The 19,145-nt window shown below is 64.5% G+C and overlaps 2 protein-coding genes across 3 annotated transcripts; both read left to right on the top strand.

Moving 5' to 3' along the window:
* Positions 1–69: 69 nt before the first annotated feature.
* Positions 70–5,637, top strand: CNPY2 (canopy FGF signaling regulator 2). Of its 2 annotated transcripts, XM_077192688.1 has the most exons (6): positions 76–358; positions 416–502; positions 1,018–1,133; positions 2,363–2,560; positions 3,361–3,457; positions 5,075–5,637. In XM_077192688.1, the coding sequence occupies exons 1-6, from the start codon at positions 325–327 to the stop codon at positions 5,116–5,118; spliced, it is 576 nt and encodes a 191-aa protein (XP_077048803.1). In that variant the 5' UTR covers positions 76–324; the 3' UTR covers positions 5,119–5,637. The 2 variants fall into 2 exon arrangements, with proteins under 2 accessions (XP_054505238.2, XP_077048803.1); XM_054649263.2 differs by having other exon boundaries at positions 70–502.
* Positions 5,638–6,436: 799 nt separating this feature from the next.
* On the top strand, positions 6,437–19,078 carry CS (citrate synthase). Its single transcript, XM_054649239.2, has 11 exons — positions 6,437–6,634; positions 8,410–8,457; positions 9,292–9,399; positions 9,507–9,572; positions 10,563–10,694; positions 12,368–12,556; positions 14,070–14,269; positions 15,228–15,357; positions 16,053–16,154; positions 17,304–17,513; positions 18,321–19,078. The coding sequence occupies exons 1-11, from the start codon at positions 6,581–6,583 to the stop codon at positions 18,489–18,491; spliced, it is 1,410 nt and encodes a 469-aa protein (XP_054505214.1). The 5' UTR covers positions 6,437–6,580; the 3' UTR covers positions 18,492–19,078.
* Positions 19,079–19,145: the final 67 nt, after the last annotated feature.

Genomic DNA, 19,145 nt, shown 5'->3' with positions numbered 1-19,145 from the left:
CTGTGCCCTGTAGGGGACGGGGCTCTGTAGGAGCTCTGCCCTATGGGGAGGGGGCTCTGTACGGGCTCTGCCCTATGGGGAGGGGTCTCTGTGGGGCTCTGGCTTGTGCCCTATGGGGAGGGGTCCCTGTGGGCTCCAGCCGCATTAACGGGACTCAGAGCGGACCGGGACGGGGAACACCGTGGATGAAGTCCTAAGCAGAGCCGGGCTCTGCAGGGAACGGGAGTCCCGGGATGGGGTGTGGGGACAGCGGGGCCACCCGGAGCCCGCAGGTGACAGCGCTGGAGCTGCCCCGTGCCCGCAGGTGACAGTGGAGCCCTGAGGATGCGGGACCGGGTCCCGGGAATCTGCGGAGCCCTGAGGATGCGAGACCGGATCCCGGGAATCTGCGGGGTCCCGGGAATCTGCGGAGCCCCGGGGATGCTGCTCGGCCTGGCCCTGGCCTTGGCATCGCTGCTGCCCGCGGCCGGAGCACGCCGGAGCCAGGACCTGCACTGCGGAGGTGTGGGGGGACACGGGGGACAAGGGGGGGACACGGGGGAACAGATGGGATGGGATAGGATGGGGGGAATGGGATGGGACAGGACAGGATGGGAAATAGGGTAAAAGGGAGGACAGGGACATGGGGACAGTGTGGGACAGGGGCAACAGTGGAGACAGGGCAGGTGGGAAATAGGGAAAGGGAGGACAGGGATAATCGGGACAGGATGGGACAGGGCAGGACAGGATGAGAAAGGAGAGAAAAGGGAGGACAGGGGAACAGGAAGAAATGGGCAGACAGGGCTGAATAGGGGGACAGGGGCAGAGGAGACAGCAAGACAGGACAAAGGGGGGACAGGCCAGGGTGGTGGCACAGAGCTTGGGGGTGTCCACTGGGACAAGCTGGACCTCCAAGGGGACAGCCTGAGAGTCTCCAGCCCATGGAGACCCCTCCCCATCCCAGTCACACCAGTCTGGCTGTGGGCAGCCACAGGAGCACGCGTGCCAGGTGTCCCATGTCACCGTGTCCCCTCACAGCCTGCCGGGCGCTGGTGGATGAGCTGGAGTGGGAAATTGCCCAGGTGGATCCCAGAAAAACCATCCAGATGGGCTCGTTCCGCATCAACCCCGACGGCAGCCAGTCCGTGGTGGAGGTGAGGCCCCTCCCGGTGTCCCTGCTCCTGGGGCCTGTCCCGGTGTCCCCACTCCCGCTGTCCCCACTGACCCCAGCCTAGAGCCTCTCCCGGTGTCCTGAGGCCACTCTCAGTGTCCCCACCTCCAGGGCCACTCCTGGGAGGTGTGTGGGGAGGGGTCTTCATGGGCTGGAGACCCTCAGCCTGTCCCCCTGGGGGTCCAGCTGGCCCCAGTGGACACCCCCAAGCCCTGTGCCACCACTGTGGCCTGTCCTCTTGTCCTGTCTTGCTGTCTCCTCTGTCCCTGTCCCCCTGTTCAGCTCTGTCTCCCCATTTCATCCTGTTCCCCCTTTCCCCCATTTCCCACCCTGTCCTTCCCTGTCTCCTCTGCCCCACTCCCGGTATCCCCACACCCTGGGGCTGCTCTCAGGGACCCCACTGACCCCTGCCCAGGGCCTCTCCCAGTGTCCCCCTGGTGTCCCCACTGACCCCTGCCCGGTTCCTCTCCCGGTGTCCCCCTGGTGTCCCTGTGACCCCTGCCTCTCCTGGTGTCCCCCTGGTGTCCCTCCTGACCCCTGCCCGGTTCCTCTCCCGGTGTCCCCCTGGTGTCCCTGCTGACCCCTGCCTGGTTCCTCTCCCGGTGTCCCCGCTGACCCCTGCCCAGGGCCTGTCCCAGTGTCCCCCTGGTGTCCCTCCTGACCCCTGCCTGGTTCCTCTCCCGGTGTCCCCCTGGTGTCCCCACTGACCCCTGCCCAGGGCCTGTCCCAGTGTCCCTCTGGTGTCCCCGCTGACCCCTGCCCGGTTCCTCTCCCGGTGTCCCCCTGGTGTCCCCGCTGACCCCTGCCCGGTTCCTCTCCCGGTGTCCCCCTGGTGTCCCCACTGACCCCTGCCCGGTTCCTCTCCCGGTGTCCCCCTGGTGTCCCCGCTGAGCCCTGCCCGGTTCCTCTCCCGGTGTCCCCCTGGTGTCCCCGCTGAGCCCTGCCCGGTTCCTCTCCTGGTGTCCCCCTGGTGTCCCCACTGACCCCTGCCCGGTTTCTCTCCCGGTGTCCCCCTGGTGTCCCCGCTGACCCCTGCCCGGTTCCTCTCCCGGTGTCCCCCTGGTGTCCCCGCTGACCCCTGCCCGGTTCCTCTCCCGGTGTCCCCCTGGTGTCCCCGCTGACCCCTGCCCGGTTCCTCTCCCGGTGTCCCCCTGGTGTCCCCGCTGACCCCTGCCCGGTTCCTCTCCCGGTGTCCCCTCCCCGGGGCCGCAGGTGCCGTACGCCCGGTCCGAGGCGCACCTGACGGAGCTGCTGGAGCGGGTGTGCGAGAAGATGAAGGAGTACGGGGAGAAGCTGGACCCGGCCACGCAGCGCAAGAGCTACGTCAGAGTCATCTCCCATGACGGCACCAAGATGGACCTGTCCGGGGTCAAATTCGACGGGGACGTCATCAACAGCCTGAAATTCGCTGTGTGTGAGGGGACAGGGGGGGAAAATGGGGGAAAAATGGGGGAGAAAGGAAGGACAGGGACATGGGGACAGGATGGGACAGTGGGGACAGGATGGGACAGTGGGGACAGGATAGGAAATGGGGAAAAGGGAGGGTAGGGACATGGGGACAGGATGGGAAATGGGAAAAGGGAGGATAGGGACATGGGGACAGGATGGGAAATGGGGAAAAGGGAGGATAGGGACATGGGGAGAGGATGGGATAGTGGGGACAGGATGGAACAGTGGGAACAGGATGGGAAATGGGGAAAAGGGAGGATAGGGACAATGGGGACAGTATGGGACAGTGGGGACAGGGCAGGACAGGTGGGAAATGGGGGAAAGGGAGGATAGGGACAATGGGGACAGTATGGGACAGTGGGGACAGGGCAGGACAGGTGGGAAATGGGGGAAAAGGGAGGACAGGGACATGGGGAGAGGATGGGATAGTGGGGACAGGATGGAACAGTGGGAACAGGATGGGAAATGGGGAAAAGGGAGGATAGGAACATGGAGACAGGGCAGGACAGGTGGGAAACGGGGGAAAAGGGAGGACAGGATGGGACAGTGGGAGCAGGGCAGGACAGGGTGGGAAGCGGGGGAAAAGGGAGGACAGGGACATGGGGACACAGAATGGGACAGGGCAGGACAGGTGGGTGATGAGGGAAAGGGAGGACAGGGACATGGGGACGGGATGGGACAGTGAGGACAGGGTGGGAAATGGGCAAAGGGAGAACAGGGGCTCCCGTGGGCTGGCGGTGTCACCGGTGTCACCGTTGCAGTGCGAGAGCATCGCTGAGGAGTACGAGGACGAGCTGATCGAGTTTCTGTCACACGAGGCTGACAATGTCAAGGACCGGCTCTGCAGCAAGAGGACGGGTGAGATGGGGGCCTGGGGGGCTCTGCTGCTGCTCCTGGGGCTGGGATGAGCTGAGCTGAGCTGAGCTGAGATGCCAGCTCAGAGCTGGGGCTGTTCCTGGGAGTCTTTGCTGCTCTTCCAGGGGCTCTCTCCCACACTTCCAGGGGTCTCTCCTGCTCCATCACTGCTGGGGTGGGAGGTGACACCGGGCCCAGAGCTGAGGCTGCTCTTCTGGGGGTCCCTCCTGATGTTCTGGGGGGACTCTTCTGTTCCATCACTGCTGGGATGGGAGAAGATGCTGGGCCCAGAGCTGGGGCTGTCCCAGGGGGTCTCTCCTGCTGTTCCTGGGGTCTCTCCTGCTGTTCCTGGGGGTCTTTGCTGCTGTTCTGGGGGTCCCTCCTGCTTCATCAGTGCTGGGATAGGAGGAGATACCAGGCCCAGAGCTGGGGCTGTTCCTGGGGGTCTCTCCTGCTGTTCCTGGGGGTCTCTCCTGCTGTTCTGGGAGTCTCTCCTGCTGTCCCTGGGGGTCTCTCCCTCTGTTCCTGGAGGTCATGGCTGCTCTGTCAGTTCTGGGATGGGATTTTCTGCCAGCCCATGGCAGGGAGGAGTTTCAAATTCTTCCCCAAATCCCAGCACCCCACTGCAGTGCCGGGACCCTGGTGGCCCTGGGGTTGTTTTGGGATGCTGGGGCCGAGCCAGGGCAGCTGCTGTGCTGACTCTGTAGCCTCTCCTGGCGCATCCAATGGCCCTGTCCCATCCTGGGGCTATTTCCAGCTCACAAACAGCCAGGTCAGGGCACGCTGTGACCTTTGGGCAGTCCTGGACGGGGCCCTGGCAGGTCCCTTTGCAGCTGGCACAGCCTTCAGGGCAATGCTCTGCCCCAGGGGATCTTCAGGGTCTCCACAGCTGCTCCTGGGGCTCCTCCTGCAGTGTGGGGGACAGAGCAGGGACAGGCCAGGCTGTGGCTGTGTCCAGACAGCCACATTTGTCACTAACCACAGGACAAAGGCAGGGAAATGCCACTGGTGCCAGCTTGGGTCACAGCAGGGACCGGTCCTGGGAGGGGACAGGGCAGCACAGTCCCACAGGGCTCTGATGTCCCCCTGAGGGTCTTGTGGGATCTCTGCATCTTGAGGGTCCCACAGGGCTCTGATGGGTCCTGGGGGTCCCACAGGGCTCCAGCATTGAGGGTCCCACAGGGCTGCCATGTCCTGGGGGTCTCCTGGGGGTCTGGTGCATCCTGAGGGTCCCACAGGGGTCTGATGTGACCCAAGGGTCCCACAGGGCTGCTGTCTCCTGGGTGTCTGGGGCATCCTGAGGGTCCCACAAAGCTTTGATGTGACCCAGGGGTCCCACAGGGCTGGGGGTCTGGTGCATCCAGAAGGTCCCATGAGGCTCTGACACATCCTGGGGGTCCCACAGGGTTCCAGCACAGAGGGTCCCACAGGGCTGCCTTGTCCTGGGGGTCTGGTGCATCCTGAGGGTCCCATGGGGCTCCAACAATGTCATGGGAATCCCACAGGGGTCTGGCTCTGGAAGGTCCCACAGTTCTGTCACAGTCCCATGGGGACTCCAGCAGACCCCAAAAATTCCATTGGGCTCCCGCACAGCCCCGTTGTCCCCCGTTGTCCCCACAGACCTGTGTGACCACGCACTGCACATCCCACACGACGAGCTGTGACCGCCTCGGGAGCGGGGACCGGGACGGCGCCGGGACCCACCCTCGGGATGTCCCCAAGGATGTCCCCAGGACCCACCAGGATCTCCTTGAGACCCACCGGGACATCCTTGGGACCCACTGGGACGTCCCCAGAACCCACCAGGATGTCCCCAGGACCCACCAGGACGTCCCCAGGACCCACCGGGATCTCCTTAGGACCCACCGGGACATCCTTGGGACCCACTGGGATGTCCCCAGAACCCACTGAGACATCCTTGGGACCCACTGGGACGTCCCCAGGACAGACAGATCTCCAGGACCTCCCCGGCTGCCTCACCCCATGCAGAGCTCCCGTCCTATTTATTCCCCATCCGGGGCCACCGGGACGGCCACGGGGCCGGGACCACCTCCTCGCTCCTGAGGGGACATTTCAGGGACATTCCTGCCCCGCTGCCAGGGGACATGGGGACACAGCGGGGCTCGGGGTGGGGGGCTTGGGGACCCCCCTCTGTTTTGCAGGCAATAAAGGGGCCGTGGGCAGCTCTGGTGTGGTGCGTGTGTGGGTGGGGTGGGGACAGCAGTGTCCCCACATTGTCCCCTTCATGGGTGGCTCTGTGTCACCCTAAGTCACCCATGGGGTGACAGCCCCTCGGCCATGCCTGGTCACCCTGTGTCACCCTCTGTCACCTCATGCCATCCACCATGGTGGTTCTGCCTCTCAGCTGCCACCCGCTGTCATCCCACTCTGTCGCTGAGAAGGTTCTGGCCTCTCTGCCGTGCCCTGTGTCACCTCATGTCACCTGGCCAGGGGACAGCAGCAGCAGGAGGGCTCTGCCCCTCTGCTGGCACACGTTACCCCGTGTCACCCCATGTCACTCCATTGTGTCACCCGGGCCAGCAGGACAATGTCCTGGCCTCAGCGGCCATGGTGACATGCCACTCCCTGACGTCACCGCTGAGCCTCATGCCACATCCTATCACCTCAAGCCACTGTGGCCACCTACAGGATGACGTCACGGGCTCTGGTGACCTCATACCGCCCCGCCGAGCGCCTGGTGACGTCACGGGGCAGCCCCCCGCCCCTGCAGCCGAACCCCACCGGGACATCGGCGCGGCCGCGGGGATGACACCGGGCCGTGACGTCACGCACTGCGGCCGGTGACGTCACGAGACGGGGCGGGCACCCCCTCACCCCACCCCTGGTCCTGATCAGGCGAATGCGGCGGCCACCTATAGCTTGCGCCCCCCGCCACTTCATTAGCGTAGCCCCGCCCCACGGCGCGCCGCTTGACCAATAGCAAACGGCTCTGCCCCGGCAGGGGGCGCGGTTATGCTAATAACCCGCGCCGCGCTCCGTCCCGCCCTCACGTTGAGGACCCCCGGCCGCCGCCGCTCCGGCCCCGCTCCCGCCCCGCTCCCGGTCCCGGCCCCGCTCCCGGTCCCGGCCCCGTTCAGCCCCGGCCTGTCCCGTCCCGGTACCGCCATGACGCTCCTCGCCGCCGGCAGCCGGGCGGCCGCGCGCCTCCGCGGCCCCAAGGTGAGCGCGCCCGGCCCGGCCTCGCCGCGCCGCGCCTTAAAGGGGCGACGCCGCGGGGGGAAGGGAGAGCGGGGGGGTCCGGTTCTTAAAGGGGCGACGCGGGGGGCGCTGCCTTAAAGGGGCCGCGCGGTGGCGGCGGAGGAGGGGGGATGGGACCGGGGTGACCGCGATCGGAACCGGGATAGGGATCGGGACCGGGGTGGGCGCGGGGCCGCAGCGGCAGCACGTGGTGGGAACCGGCGCCGGGCGCTTCTCAGAGCCGGGGGCACCGGGAGTGGCTCGGGGGGCTCCAGGCCCGGTCCACGCCCGGGGAGCTCCGCTGCTGCCTCAGCCCCGAGCGGGGGCCCCCGCCCCGGGGCAGCTCCGCTTGGGGATCCGGTCCTGCCGCTTCCCCTTGTTGTGCAGCGCTGGGTGTGGGGCGTTCCGGGAGCCCCGCACCGGCCCCGGGATCCCGCACCCGGTGGCACCGGCAGTAGGGGGGGTAGAGGCGGGGACGGTCCCCGCCGCCACCGCCCTTCCCCAGCGTCTCGGTGCCGTAGAGGACACCGGGGTCACAGCGAGGGGACCCCCATGTGCCGGTACCGGGCCGGAGGAACAGCCCCGGCCCCTCCGGTGTGTTTGCCTTGGCCGCGGCCCCGGCGTTTCGTAACGGGCGCTGCGGTGTCTTTATCGACCGGGCGATATTTTGGGATATTCCCGATGCCCCACTTGGCCCTGCTCCCCCGTCAAACCGAGCGGACCGGAGCCGCCCCCCCGCTTTGAGCCGTGATCCCGACCCTCCTCCTCCTCCTCCTCTTCCTCCCCTCGTCCTTACCCCGCAGCCCCGAACCGCGGAGCCTCCGCACCCCCGGGCACAACGGGAACCCCCCGGGAGGGTCCCCCTGTGCCCCGCGCTCCCCCCGGCCGGTGCCCGGTGTCACCGCCAACACGTGTGACCTTGAGCCGGTGGCACTCGGTGACAGCCGGGACGAGCCGTGGGGACCCCCAAAACGGGGGTGACACCGGGGGTGACACGGGGGTGACACGGCGGCGACAGCGGCCGCCTTGACCTTGGGCTCCCCGCTGCCGCCTCCATTGTTCCGCCGGCATTTTCCCTTCCCGGTGCCGCCTGTTGCAGGGGGGACACGGCCTCGCCACCGGCCACGGCCACACCCGCCCCACCGGGGACCCCCTGACCGGACCGGGGGTTCCCGGGGAACCGGGGGACACTTTGGGGGGGGATCTGCAGAGCGGCCCCCCCCGCGTCCTCCCGGCAGCCAGCGGAAAAACCGAGTCATGTTCTGGCTCTGCCGCAGGCGCTGCCGCAGCTCCGGGCCCCGGGGGATCGCCGGTGTCCCCGTGGGTGGCGGCCCTGGTGTCCCCCGGTGCGTCCCCGGTGCGTCCCCGGTGCGGGCGCTGCCAAGGCCGGGCTGTGTTCCCGGGGAGTCCCCGCGGTTCCCACGCGTGGGCGAGGAACAAAGTTCGGATTCCCCGGCTCAGGAAAACCGCGGCCGTTCCTGGCCGGGCGCGGCTCCAGGAAGGAGAACCCGCGGTCCCCGTGCCAGCTCCGGCTCCCGAGGGCAGCGCGGGGCCGCCCCGGCCGATCCCGGCTTTGATCCCGGCTCGGCTGATCCCGGCTTTGATGCCGGCTTTGATCCCCACCCGCGTGGGCGAGGCTCTGGCGTCCTTGGGAACCGAGGTCTCACCTGGGATGGGGGTGCTCACCTGGCTGCCCCCACCCCAACAAGAGGCTCTGCCCTGGTGACAGGGGGGTCTCTGTGTCCCTTGTCCCACAGAATGCACCGTGTGTCCTCTTTGCTGCTCGCCACGCCAGCGCCGCCACGGTAAGGGGGGTTCCTCTGCTGTCACCCCCACCCTGGCACTGTTCCCTTCTCCTGATGCCTCTTCCCTGTGGCTGCCTCTCCTGAGACCCCTCTCCAAGGGGAGGCCATTTGTCATCCTCTTTCTTGTCCCCATCTTTCTTGTCACCTCCTCTGCCTTGATCCCCCTCTCCTGTTGCTTTTCTCCAGTGGGAGTTCCCTTTTCCTGTCACCCCCTTTCCTGTCATCCCCTTTCCTTTGGCCCTCTCTCCTCTCACTCTTCTTAGAGGGGGACCCTATCCCCTTTCCTGTCACCCCCTTTCCTTTGGCCTCCTCTCACCCCTCTCCAAGTGGAGGCCATCTGTCATCCTCTCTCCTGTCCCCATCTTTCTTGTCACCCCCTCTGCCGTGATCCCCTCTCCTGTCACTCTTCTCCAATGGGAGTTCCCTTTTCCTGTCACCCCCTTTCCTATCACCCCCTTTCCTGTGGCCCCTTCTCTTATCACCCCTCTTCAAGAGGGGGACCCTCTCCAATCACCCTCTCTCCTGTCACCCCCATTCCTGTCCCCTCTCCCCATGGGAACCCCCCTATTCTATTGCCCCTTTTCCTGTCCCCCCCTTTCCTTTGGCTCCCTCTTTTCTCTCCCCTCTCCTGTCACCCCTTTTCCTGTCCCCATCTCTTTTGTCCCCCCCTTTCCCATCACTCCTCTCCTGTCACTCCCTCTCCTGCCCCACATCTCCTGTCACCCCTCTCCTGTCACCCTCTCCATTGCCACACCTTCTCCTTGTCCCTTTTCTTCTGTCACCCCCTGTGCTGTGCTCAGCCCCCCCTCTCACACCCCTGTCCCTCGTCCCCAGAACCTCAAGGACGTTTTGGCCACCATGATCCCCAAGGAGCAGGCCAAGATCAAGAGCTTCCGGCAGCAGCACGGCAGCACGGCCATCGGCCAGATCACCGTGGACATGGTGAGTGTGGGGACACTGGGGACACAATGGGGACACAATGGGGACACCGAGGGGACACTGGGCACTGGCCCTCACCCCCCTCACCGCGAGCTCCCGGCCCCTTCCAGGTGTACGGCGGCATGAGGGGCATGAAAGGGCTGATCTACGAGACCTCGGTGCTGGATCCTGACGAGGTAGGGCCCTGTTCCCACCCTGTCCCTGTCCCAGCCCATCCCACCCTGTCCCTGTCCCACCCTGTCCCCACTCATTCCCAGCCCATCCCACCCTGTTCCGTTCCCAGCTGGTCCCACCCCTTCCCACCCTTTCCCCACTCCATTCCCACCCTGTCCTTACCCTATTCCCAGCCATTCCCTGCCCATCCCATCCACTCCCACCCTGTCCCCAGCCCATCCCAGCCATTCCCACCCTGTCCCTACCCCATTCCCAGCCCATTCCCAGCCTTTCCCACCTCATCCCACCCTGTCCCACCCATTTCCACCCCATTCCAGTCCATCCCACCAATTTCCACCCCGTCCCACCTCATCCCAACCCCATTCCCAGCCCTTCCCACCTCATCCCAGCCCATTCCCAGCCCATCCCACACATTCCCAGTCGATCCCACCCTGTCCCAGTCCATTCCCAGCCCGTCCCACCCTGTCCTAGTCCATTCCCACCCTTTCCCAGTTCATCCCAGCCCATTCCCACCCCATCCCACCCATTCTTACCCCATTCCCAGCCTATTCCCAGCCCATCCCACCCATTCCCTGCCCATCCCACCCTGTTCCAACCCCATTCCCACCCTGTCCCAGTCCATTCCCACCCTATCCCAGTTCATCCCAGCCCATTCCCACCCTGTCCCACCCATTCTCACCCCATTCCCAGCCCATTGCCAGCCCACCCCATTCCCACCCCATTACCAGCCCATTCCTACCTTGTTCCACTCTGTCCCAGTCCTTCTTACCCATTCCCCGCCCATTCCCATTCCATCCCACCCTGTCCCAGTTCATCCCAGCCCATTTCCACCCCGTCCCACCCATTCTCAGCCCATTGCCAGCCCATCCTACCTCATCCCATCCTACCCCACCCCATTCCCAGCCCATTCCCAGCCCATCCCACACTGTCCCAGTTCATTCCCACCCCATTCCCAGCCCATCCCACCATCCCCTTGACTCTCCGGCCCGCAGGGGATCCGTTTCCGTGGCTACAGCATTCCCGAGTGCCAGAAGAAGCTGCCCAAAGCCGCGGGGGGAGAGGAGCCGCTGCCCGAGGGGCTCTTCTGGCTGCTGGTGACCGGAGAAATCCCAACCCAGGAGCAGGTACTGCTGGGAGGGGGCTGGGAAACGGCTGGGGAGGGGTCTGGGAGCCCCCAGACCCAGGAGGGGGCTGGGAAACAGCTGAGAGAGGATCTGAGAGCCCCCAGACCCAGGAGGGGCTGAGAAATGGCCGAGAGAGGGTTTGGGAGCCCCCAGACTCTGGAGGGGCTGGGAAATGGCTGGGGAGGGGTCTGAGAGCCCCCAGACCCAGGAGGGGCTGAGAAACAGCTGAGGGGGGTCTGACAGCCCCCAGACCCAGGAGGGGCTGGGAAATGGCTGAGGAAGGGGCTGGCAAAAAGCTGAGGGGGGTCTGAGAGCCCCCAGCCCCAGGAGGAGGCTGGCAATTGGATGAGGGGGGTCTGGCAAACAGCTGAGGGGGGTCTGAGAGCCCCCAGACCCAGAAGAGGCTGAGAAACACCTGAGGGGGGTCTGAGAGCCTCCAGACCCAGGAGGGGCTGGCAAAAAGCTGAGGGGCGTCTGAGAGACCCCAGACCCAGGAAGGAGCTGGAAAATAGCTGAGAGAGGGGTCTTGCAGCCCCCAGACCCAGGAGGGGGCTGGCAATTGGATGAGGGGGGTCTAAGAGCCCCCAGACCCAGGAAGGAGCTGGAAAAGAGCTGAGGGGGGGGGATCTGGAAGCCCCCAGACCCAGGAGAGGCTGAGAAACACCTGAGGGGGGTCTGAGAGCCCTCAGACCCAGGAGGGGGCTGGGAAACAGCTGAGAGAGGGTTTGGGAGCCCCCAGACCCAGGAGGGGCTGAGAAACACCTGAGCGGGGTCTGATTGAGAGCCCTCAGACCCAGGAGGGGCTGGGAAATGGCTGGGGGGGTCCTGATAGCCCCCAGACCCAGGAGAGGCTGAGAAACACCTGAGGGGGGTCTGAGAGCCCCCAGACCCAGGAGGAGGCTGACAATTGGATGAGGGGGCTCTGACAGCCCCCAGCCCCAGGAAGGAGCTGGAAAATAGTTGAGAGAGGGTCTGAGAGCCCCCAAACCCAGGAAGGAGCTGGGAAATGGCTGAGGAGGGGGCTGACAATTGGATGAGGGGTGTCTGAGAGCCCCCAGACCCAGGAGGGGGCTGGCAATTGGATGAGGGGGCTCTGACAGCCGCCAGACCCAGGAGGGGCTGGCAATTGGATGAGGGGCGTCTGAGAGCCCCCAGCCCCAGGAGGGGGCTGACAATTGGATGAGGGGGGTCTGACAGCCCCCAGACCCAGGAGGGGCTGGGAAATGGCTGAGGAGGGGGCTGACAATTGGATGAGGGGGGTCTGAAGAGCCCCCAGCCCCAGGACGGCTCTGGCAAGCAGCTGGGTGGGCTCTGCCAGCCCCCAGACCCAGGAGAGGCTGGGAAATGGCTGAGGAGGGGGTTGGGAAACACCTGAGGGGGGTCTGAGAGCCTCCAGACCCAGGAAGGAGCTGGGAAATGGCTGAGGAGGGGGCTGGCAATTGGATGAGGGGTGTCTGAGAGACCCCAGACCCAGGAAGGAGCTGGAAAATAGCTGAGAGAGGGTCTGAGAGCCCCCAAACCCAGGAGGGCCTGGGAAATGGCTGAGGAGGGGGCTGGCAATTGGATGAGAGGGGTCTGATTGAGAGCCCCCAGCCCCAGGACGGCTCTGGCAAGCAGCTGGGTGGGCTCTGCCAGCCGCCAGCCCCACGTCTCAGCCCCGGTGTCCCCCGTAGGTGACCTGGCTGTCCCGGGAGTGGGCCAAGCGCGCGGCTCTGCCCTCGCACGTGGTGACCATGCTGGACAACTTCCCCAACAACCTGCACCCCATGTCCCAGCTGAGCGCCGCCGTCACCGCCCTCAACAGCGAGAGCAAATTCGCCCGCGCCTACGCCGAGGGCATCCACCGAGCCAAGTACTGGGAGGTACGGTCATTTCTGCCAGTGTTATTTGGTTTATGATTGAATTAATCATTGAGGTAATTGTTGGAGGGCTCGTCTGGCCCTTGCTGCTTGGCCAAAGGCGGCCGCTGGGGTGGTTTCACCTCAGAGACACTTTTGGGTAGCTGGGCGTGTGGTGTTTTCACCCCAGAGACACCTTTGGGTAGCTGGATCTGTGGTGTTTTCACCCCACTTTTGGCCAGCTGGGCGTGTGGTGTTTTCACCCCAGAGACACCTTTGGGTAGCTGGATCTGTGGTGTTTCACCTCAAAGACACTTTGGCTGGCTGGATGTGTGATGTTTCCACCCCAGAAACATTTTTGGCCAGGTGGATGTGTGGTCTTCCACCCCAGAGATACTTTTGTTTATCTGGATACCCCAAAGACACTTTTGGCCAGCTGGATCTGTGGTGTTTTCACCCCAGAGACACTTTTGGCCATCTGGATCACCCCAAAGACACTTTTGGCCAGCTGGATCTGTGGTGTTTTCACCCCAGAGACACTTCTGGCCAGCTGGATCACCCCAGAGACACTTTTGGTTGGCTGGATATTGCAGCTGGGCACTTGGGACAAGTCCAGGCATGCAGGAGCTCAGGTTTAGCTCTGGTGGAGAAGCTTTAAGGTGATGGTGAAGGAAAGGAGTCGGTTCTGCTGGAGGGTTTGGATCCAGAGCTTTATTCTGGCCTCTGAATGCAGCAACAGCTCCCACAGAACTCCCTGAGCCCGTGGTTGCTGCTCCTTTTAACCCCAGGGAAAGGGGCAGGGAAGGGGTAGGGAGCCACCAACCAGGTACAGGAGAGGAGGGACAAAGGACACCTGGATGGCCCAATGTCCTCCAGGGCTGAGAAGCATTTTCTGAACTTTGCCAATGCCACAGCCTCCTAATCCTACAAACCCCAATTCTTCAGCTCCTCAATGCCACAGCCTCCTAATCCTACAAACCCCAATTCTTCAGCTCCTCAATGCCACAGCCCCCTAATCCTACAAACCCCAATTCTTCAGTCCCCCCAACCCTGCAGCCCCTCAATCCCACAGCCCCCAGTCCTGCAGCTCCTCAATCCCACAGCCCCCTAATCCTACAAACCCCAATTCTTCTGGAGTGCCAAGATTGACAGACAGCGAGGGAAGGGGAAAGGAGAGGAGATTGGCACACCAATCATTTGTCCCCTTTTTTGTCTCTAGGGGCTTTGTTAGTTGTTTTGTAACTAGGTTGACAAACCATAGCTGGAGGGTTTGTAATTCATGGATTGCCTAGGGATGGTAGTAGGAGAGCTGGGAATGTTACTGAGGTGAGGATTAGTGGGATTCCTAGGAGGGATGGGCTCGAAAATTGGTCAGAGAAGCTGAAATTCATGGTCAGGGTCAGGGGGTAGAGCTTGGGAAGGAACCAGGATAACTGAGACAGGCTACACACACAGCACGGGGGAGCTGCTGATTTTTGGGGTGGATTTGGGTGCTGGGGGGCATCAGGGGAGCACGTCCTGACCCTGCTGGTGGCAGTTTGTGTACGAGGACGCCATGGATCTGATCGCCAAGCTGCCCTGCGTGGCCGCCAAGATTTACCGGAACCTTTACCGGGAGGGCAGCGGCATCGGGGCCATCGACCCCAACCTGGACTGGTCCCACAACTTCACCAACATGCTGGGCTACACCGACCCCCAGTTCATCGAGCTCATGAGGCTCTACCTCACCATCCACAGGTAGGGGCAGCTGAGCATGAGCAGCAGGGCTGGGGATGGGCCTGGGGTGTGCTCTGGGGGTGTCAGCAGGGGAGGGGGCCCTGGAGGGGCTGTGCCTTTTTAGGGGAGGGGGCTCTGGAGGGGCTCTGGGCTGTTCTTTATAGGGGAGGGGGCCCTGGAGAGGCTCTGGGCTGTTCTTTATAGGGGAGGGGTCTCTGTGGGGCTCTGTGCTCTGCCCTATAGGGGAGGGGTCCCTGTAGGGGTCTGGGCTGTGCCTTATAGGGGAGGGGGCTCTGTAGGGGCTGTGCCCTATAGGGGAGGGGGCTCTGTAGGGGCTGTGCCCTATAGGGGAGGGGGCTCTGTGGGGGCTCTGCCCTATAGGGGAGGGGGCTCTGTAGGGGCTGTGCCCTATAGGGGAGGGGGCTCTGTGGGGCTGTGCCCTATAGGGGAGGGGGCTCTGTGGGGCTCTGCCCTATAGGGGAGGGGGCTCTGTGCTCTGCCCTATAGGGGAGGGGTCCCTGTAGGGGTCTGGGCTGTGCCTTATAGGGGAGGGGGCTCTGTAGGGGCTGTGCCCTATAGGGGAGGGGGCTCTGTGGGGGCTCTGCCCTATAGGGGAGGGGGCTCTGTAGGGGCTGTGCCCTATAGGGGAGGGGGCTCTGTGGGGCTGTGCCCTATAGGGGAGGGGGTTCTGTGGGGCTCTGCCCTATAGGGGAGGGGGCTCTGTGCTCTGCCCTATAGGGGAGGGGGCTCTGTGGGGGCTGTGCCCTATAGGGGAGGGGGCTCTGTGGGGCTCTGCCCTATAGGGGAGGGGGCTCTGTAGGGGCTGTGCCCTATAGGGGAGGGGGCTCTGTGGGTGTCCCCAGGAGCAGGCAGGGCTGGGGTTGAACCAGGCTGGCATCACCGTCCCCCCCAGCCCCCAGAGCGCTGTGGGAGCTGTTTGTGGGGTCTGGGGGGTCCTGACGGGGCTGTCCCCCCGCAGTGACCACGAGGGAGGGAACGTCAGTGCCCACACGAGCCACCTGGTGGGCAGCGCCCTCTCCGACCCCTACCTGGCCTTCGCTGCCGCCATGAACGGCCTGGCCGGGCCCCTGCATGGCCTGGCCAACCAGGTGGGCCCTGCTCCGTGTCTGTGTGTCCCTGCTTGCTGTCCGTGTGTCCCTGCTCCGTGTCCGTGTGTCCCTGCTCCCTGTGTGTCCCTGCTCCGTGTCTGTGTGTCCCTGCTCGCTGTCCGTGTGTCCCTGCTCCCTGTCCGTGTGTCCCTGCTCCGTGTCCGTGTGTCCCTGCTCCCTGTCCGTGTGTCCCTGCTCCCTGTGTGTCCGTGCTCCGTGTCTGTGTGTCCCTGCTCCGTGTCCGTGTGTCCCTGCTCCGTGTCCGTGTGTCCCTGCTCCCTGTCCGTGTGTCCGTGCTCCCTGTGTGTCCCTGCTCCCTGTCTGTCCCTCTCCGTGTCCGTGTGTCCCTGCTCCCTGTCCGTGTGTCCCTGCTCCCTGTGTGTCCCTGCTCCCTGTGTGTCTCTGCTCCGTGTCCATGTGTCCCTCTCCCTGTCACTCTGTCCATGTCCTGCTCCCTGTCCGTGTGTCCCTGCTCTCTGTCCACATGTCCCTTTTCCTGTCCGTGTGTCCCTGCTCCCTGTCCGTGTGTCCCTGCTCCCTGTCTGTGTGTCCTTGCTCTCTGTCTGTCTGTCCCTCTCCCTGTCACTCTGTCCATGTCCCTGCTTCCTGTCTGTCTGTCTGTCCCTGCTCTCTGTCTGTCCCTCTCCCTGTCCCCCTGTCCGTCTGTCCCTGCCCTCACTCCCTCATGCCCACAGGAGGTGCTGCTGTGGCTCACGGACCTGCAGAAGGAGCTGGGCAAGGACGTGTCTGACGAGAAGCTGAGGGATTTCATCTGGAACACGCTCAACTCGGGCAGGGTGAGCTGGGGGCATCCCGGGGATCAGGGGGGCTCAGGGGGGCCATTCCAGAGGTTATGGGGGGCTCAGGGGAGCCACCCCAGGGCTCAGGGGCCCATTCCAGGGGCTCAGGGGCCGTTCCAGGGGCTCAGGGGCCGTTCCAGGGGCTCAGGGGCCGTTCCAGGGCTCAGGGGTTGTTCCAGGCCTCAGGGGCTGTTCCAGGTCCCGTTCCAGGGCCCATTCCAGGGGGTCAGGAGCCATCTCAGGGCCTGTTCCAGGACTCAGGAGCCATTCCGGGTCCCATCCCAGGGTTCAGGGCCCATCCCAGGGCTCAGAGGAGCCATCCCAGAGTTCAGGGGCTTTTCCACGTCCCATTCCAAGACTCAGGAGCCATTCCAGGTCCCATCCCAGGGCTCAGGGCCTGTTCCAGGCCCATCCCAGGGTCCCAGGAGCCATTCCAGGTCCCATCCCAGGGCTCAAGGCCCATTCCAGGGCCCATCCCAGGGCTCAAGGCCCATCCCAGGCCCCATCCCAGGGCTCAGAGGGCCCATCCCAGGGCTCAAGGCCTATCCCAGGCCCATCCCAGGGCTCAGAGGGGCTGTTCCAGGGCTCAGGGCTCACCCCAGGATCTCAGGGGCTGTTCTAGGCCCCATCCCAGGGCTTAGAGGGCCCATCCCAGGGTTCAGGGCCCATTCCAGGTCCCATCCCAGGGCTCACCCCAGGATCTCAGGGCCCATCCCAGGCCCCATCCCAGGGCTCAGGGGCTGTTCCAGGGCCCATCCCAGGGCTCAGGGCTCACCCCAGGATCTCAGGGCCCATTCCAGGTCCCATCCCAGGGCTCAAGGCCCATCCCAGGCCCCGTCCCAGGGCTCAGAGGGCCCATCCCAGGGTTCAGGGCCCATCCCAGGCCCCATCCCAGGGCTCAAGGCCCATCCCAGGTCCCATCCCAGGACTCAAGGCCCATCCCAGGTCCCATCCCAGGACTCAAGGCCCATCCCAGGGTCCCAGGAGCCATTCCAGGGCCCATCCCAGGGCACAGAGGACCCATCCCAGGGCTCAGGGCTCACCCCAGGATCTCAGGGCCCATTCCAGGCCCCATCCCAGGGCTCAAGGCCCATCCCAGGCCCATGCCAGGGCTCAGGAGCAGCTCTGACCCCCCCATCCCCACAGGTGGTGCCCGGCTACGGGCACGCGGTGCTGCGGAAGACGGACCCGCGCTACACCTGCCAGCGGGAGTTCGCCCTCAAGCACCTGCCCAAGGACCCCCTGTTCAAGCTGGTGGCTCAGCTCTACAAGATCGTCCCCAACGTGCTCCTGGAGCAGGGCAAGGCCAAGAACCCCTGGCCCAACGTGGATGCCCACAGCGGGGTCCTGCTGCAGGTGAGCCCAGGCTGCTCTGGGGCTTCGCTTGTGTCTGTGCTGTCTGTCCTTTTCCTGTCAGTCTGTCCTTTTCCCTGTCTGTGTATCCTTTTCCATGTCCACATCCCTCTCCTTGTTCTGTCTTTCCTCCTGTCCATGTGTCCCTCTCCCTGTCTGTGTGTCCCTCTCCCTGTCTGTCCCTTTTCCTGTTAGTCTGTCCTTTTCCTTGGCCATATATCCCTTTGCATGTCCACATCTCTCTTCTTGTTCTGTCTGTCCTTCCTCTTGTCCATGTGTCCCTCTCCCTGTCTGTTTGTCCCTCTCTCTGTTCTCTTTCCTGTCTGTCCCTCACCCTGTCTGTTTGTCCCTCTCCCTGTCTTGTGTGTCCCCTCTCTCTGTTCTCCTCTGTGTCCCTGTCTCTCTGTCCCTCTCCCTGTCTATCCCTTGCCCTGTGTGTCCCTCTCTCTGTTCTCCTTCCTGTCTGTCCTTCTCCCTGTCTCTCTGTCCCTCTTCCTGTCCCTCTCCCTGTCTGTGTGTCCCTCTCTCTCTGTTCTCCATTCTGTCTGTCCCTCTCCCTGTCTGTCTATCCCTCTCTCTGTTCTCCATTCTGTCTGTCCCTCTCCCTGTCCTGTCCATCCCTTTCCCTATTCCACCCTTCCTCTCCCAGCCCATTCCTCTCCCCATCCCTCCCTCCCTTCCCCCGTTTCTCTCTCCCTCTCTTGCCCATCTGTCCCTGTCCCCTCTGTCCTTCTGTCTGTCCCCTCTGTCCCTCTGTCTGTCCCCTGGGGGTCCCTGTGTGCCCTCCCTGACCCCCCTCTGTCCCTGCAGTACTATGGCATGAAGGAGATGAATTACTACACCGTTCTCTTCGGCGTTTCCCGAGCTCTGGGCGTCCTCTCGCAGCTCATCTGGAGCCGAGCTCTGGGATTCCCCCTGGAGAGACCCAAATCCATGAGCACCAAGGGCCTGATGCAGCTCGTGGGGTACAAATCTGCCTGAAAAAGGGACGGGGACGGGGCTCCCCCAGGGAAGAACGCCGCTCTGCCGGGCCCGGCCCGGCCACCCCCGCCACTGAACCCCCCTCGGGACCCCCCAATCCACCCTAGGGTCCCCCAGCCCCCCACACCCCGCCCTGGTGCTTGGGGGGGTCTCCAGTGCCCCCTCCCCACCCCAGCAGCTCTCACTGCGCACACTGGGAGCCCCCCCCGGGCTCCTCACATTGGGGGCCCCCCGGGCTCTCCACACTGCTGGGCTGGGTGGGGGGGTCCTGGCAGGGTTTTGGGGAGGGGGTCCCACCCCCCCTGCCCCCCTGCAGCCCCCGAGAGGGGTTCAGTGCAGCCCCGTGTCCGGGCCCCCCCGCAGGGACTCGATACACTCCTCACTGCTCCCCTGGCCGTGCCCCCCGTGTTTGTGTGACCCCCCCAATGCCCCCCAACCCTGCCTGAAGCCCCCGGGAGCCAGAGCTGGGACCCCCCCCCACCCACCCACCCACCCACCCCGGAACCCACCCCGGCTCCTCGCAGCTCTCGGGCACTTCTGTACAAACAACAACAAAAAAATGCAAAATAAATGTTTTTATTAACAAACCCCCCACCCTCCCCTCCATCCCTTCCCTGGGCAGGGCTCGGTGCCCCCACCCCACCCGGGGGTCCC

This window comes from Agelaius phoeniceus, chromosome 35 (assembly GCF_051311805.1).
Source record: "Agelaius phoeniceus isolate bAgePho1 chromosome 35, bAgePho1.hap1, whole genome shotgun sequence".
Taxonomy (NCBI): Eukaryota; Metazoa; Chordata; class Aves; order Passeriformes; family Icteridae; genus Agelaius; species Agelaius phoeniceus.
This window is presented reverse-complemented; position numbering and strand designations above follow the sequence as displayed.

What these genes read in the sequence shown, in the direction of transcription:
- CNPY2 (XM_054649263.2), top strand. Translation starts at nt 325, where the DNA reads ATGCGGGACCGGGTCCCGGGAATCTGCGGAGCCCTGAGGATGCGAGAC. An exon ending in GCAGCCAGTCCGTGGTGGAG is followed by an intron (nt 1,134 to 2,362) that starts GTGAGGCCCCTC and finishes CCGGGGCCGCAG; the next exon opens with GTGCCGTACGCCCGGTCCGA. An exon ending in GCTCTGCAGCAAGAGGACGG is followed by an intron (nt 3,458 to 5,074) that starts GTGAGATGGGGG and finishes TTGTCCCCACAG; the next exon opens with ACCTGTGTGACCACGCACTG.
- CS (XM_054649239.2), top strand. Translation starts at nt 6,581, where the DNA reads ATGACGCTCCTCGCCGCCGGCAGCCGGGCGGCCGCGCGCCTCCGCGGC. An exon ending in CGCGCCTCCGCGGCCCCAAG is followed by an intron (nt 6,635 to 8,409) that starts GTGAGCGCGCCC and finishes CTTGTCCCACAG; the next exon opens with AATGCACCGTGTGTCCTCTT. An exon ending in GCCAGATCACCGTGGACATG is followed by an intron (nt 9,400 to 9,506) that starts GTGAGTGTGGGG and finishes GGCCCCTTCCAG; the next exon opens with GTGTACGGCGGCATGAGGGG.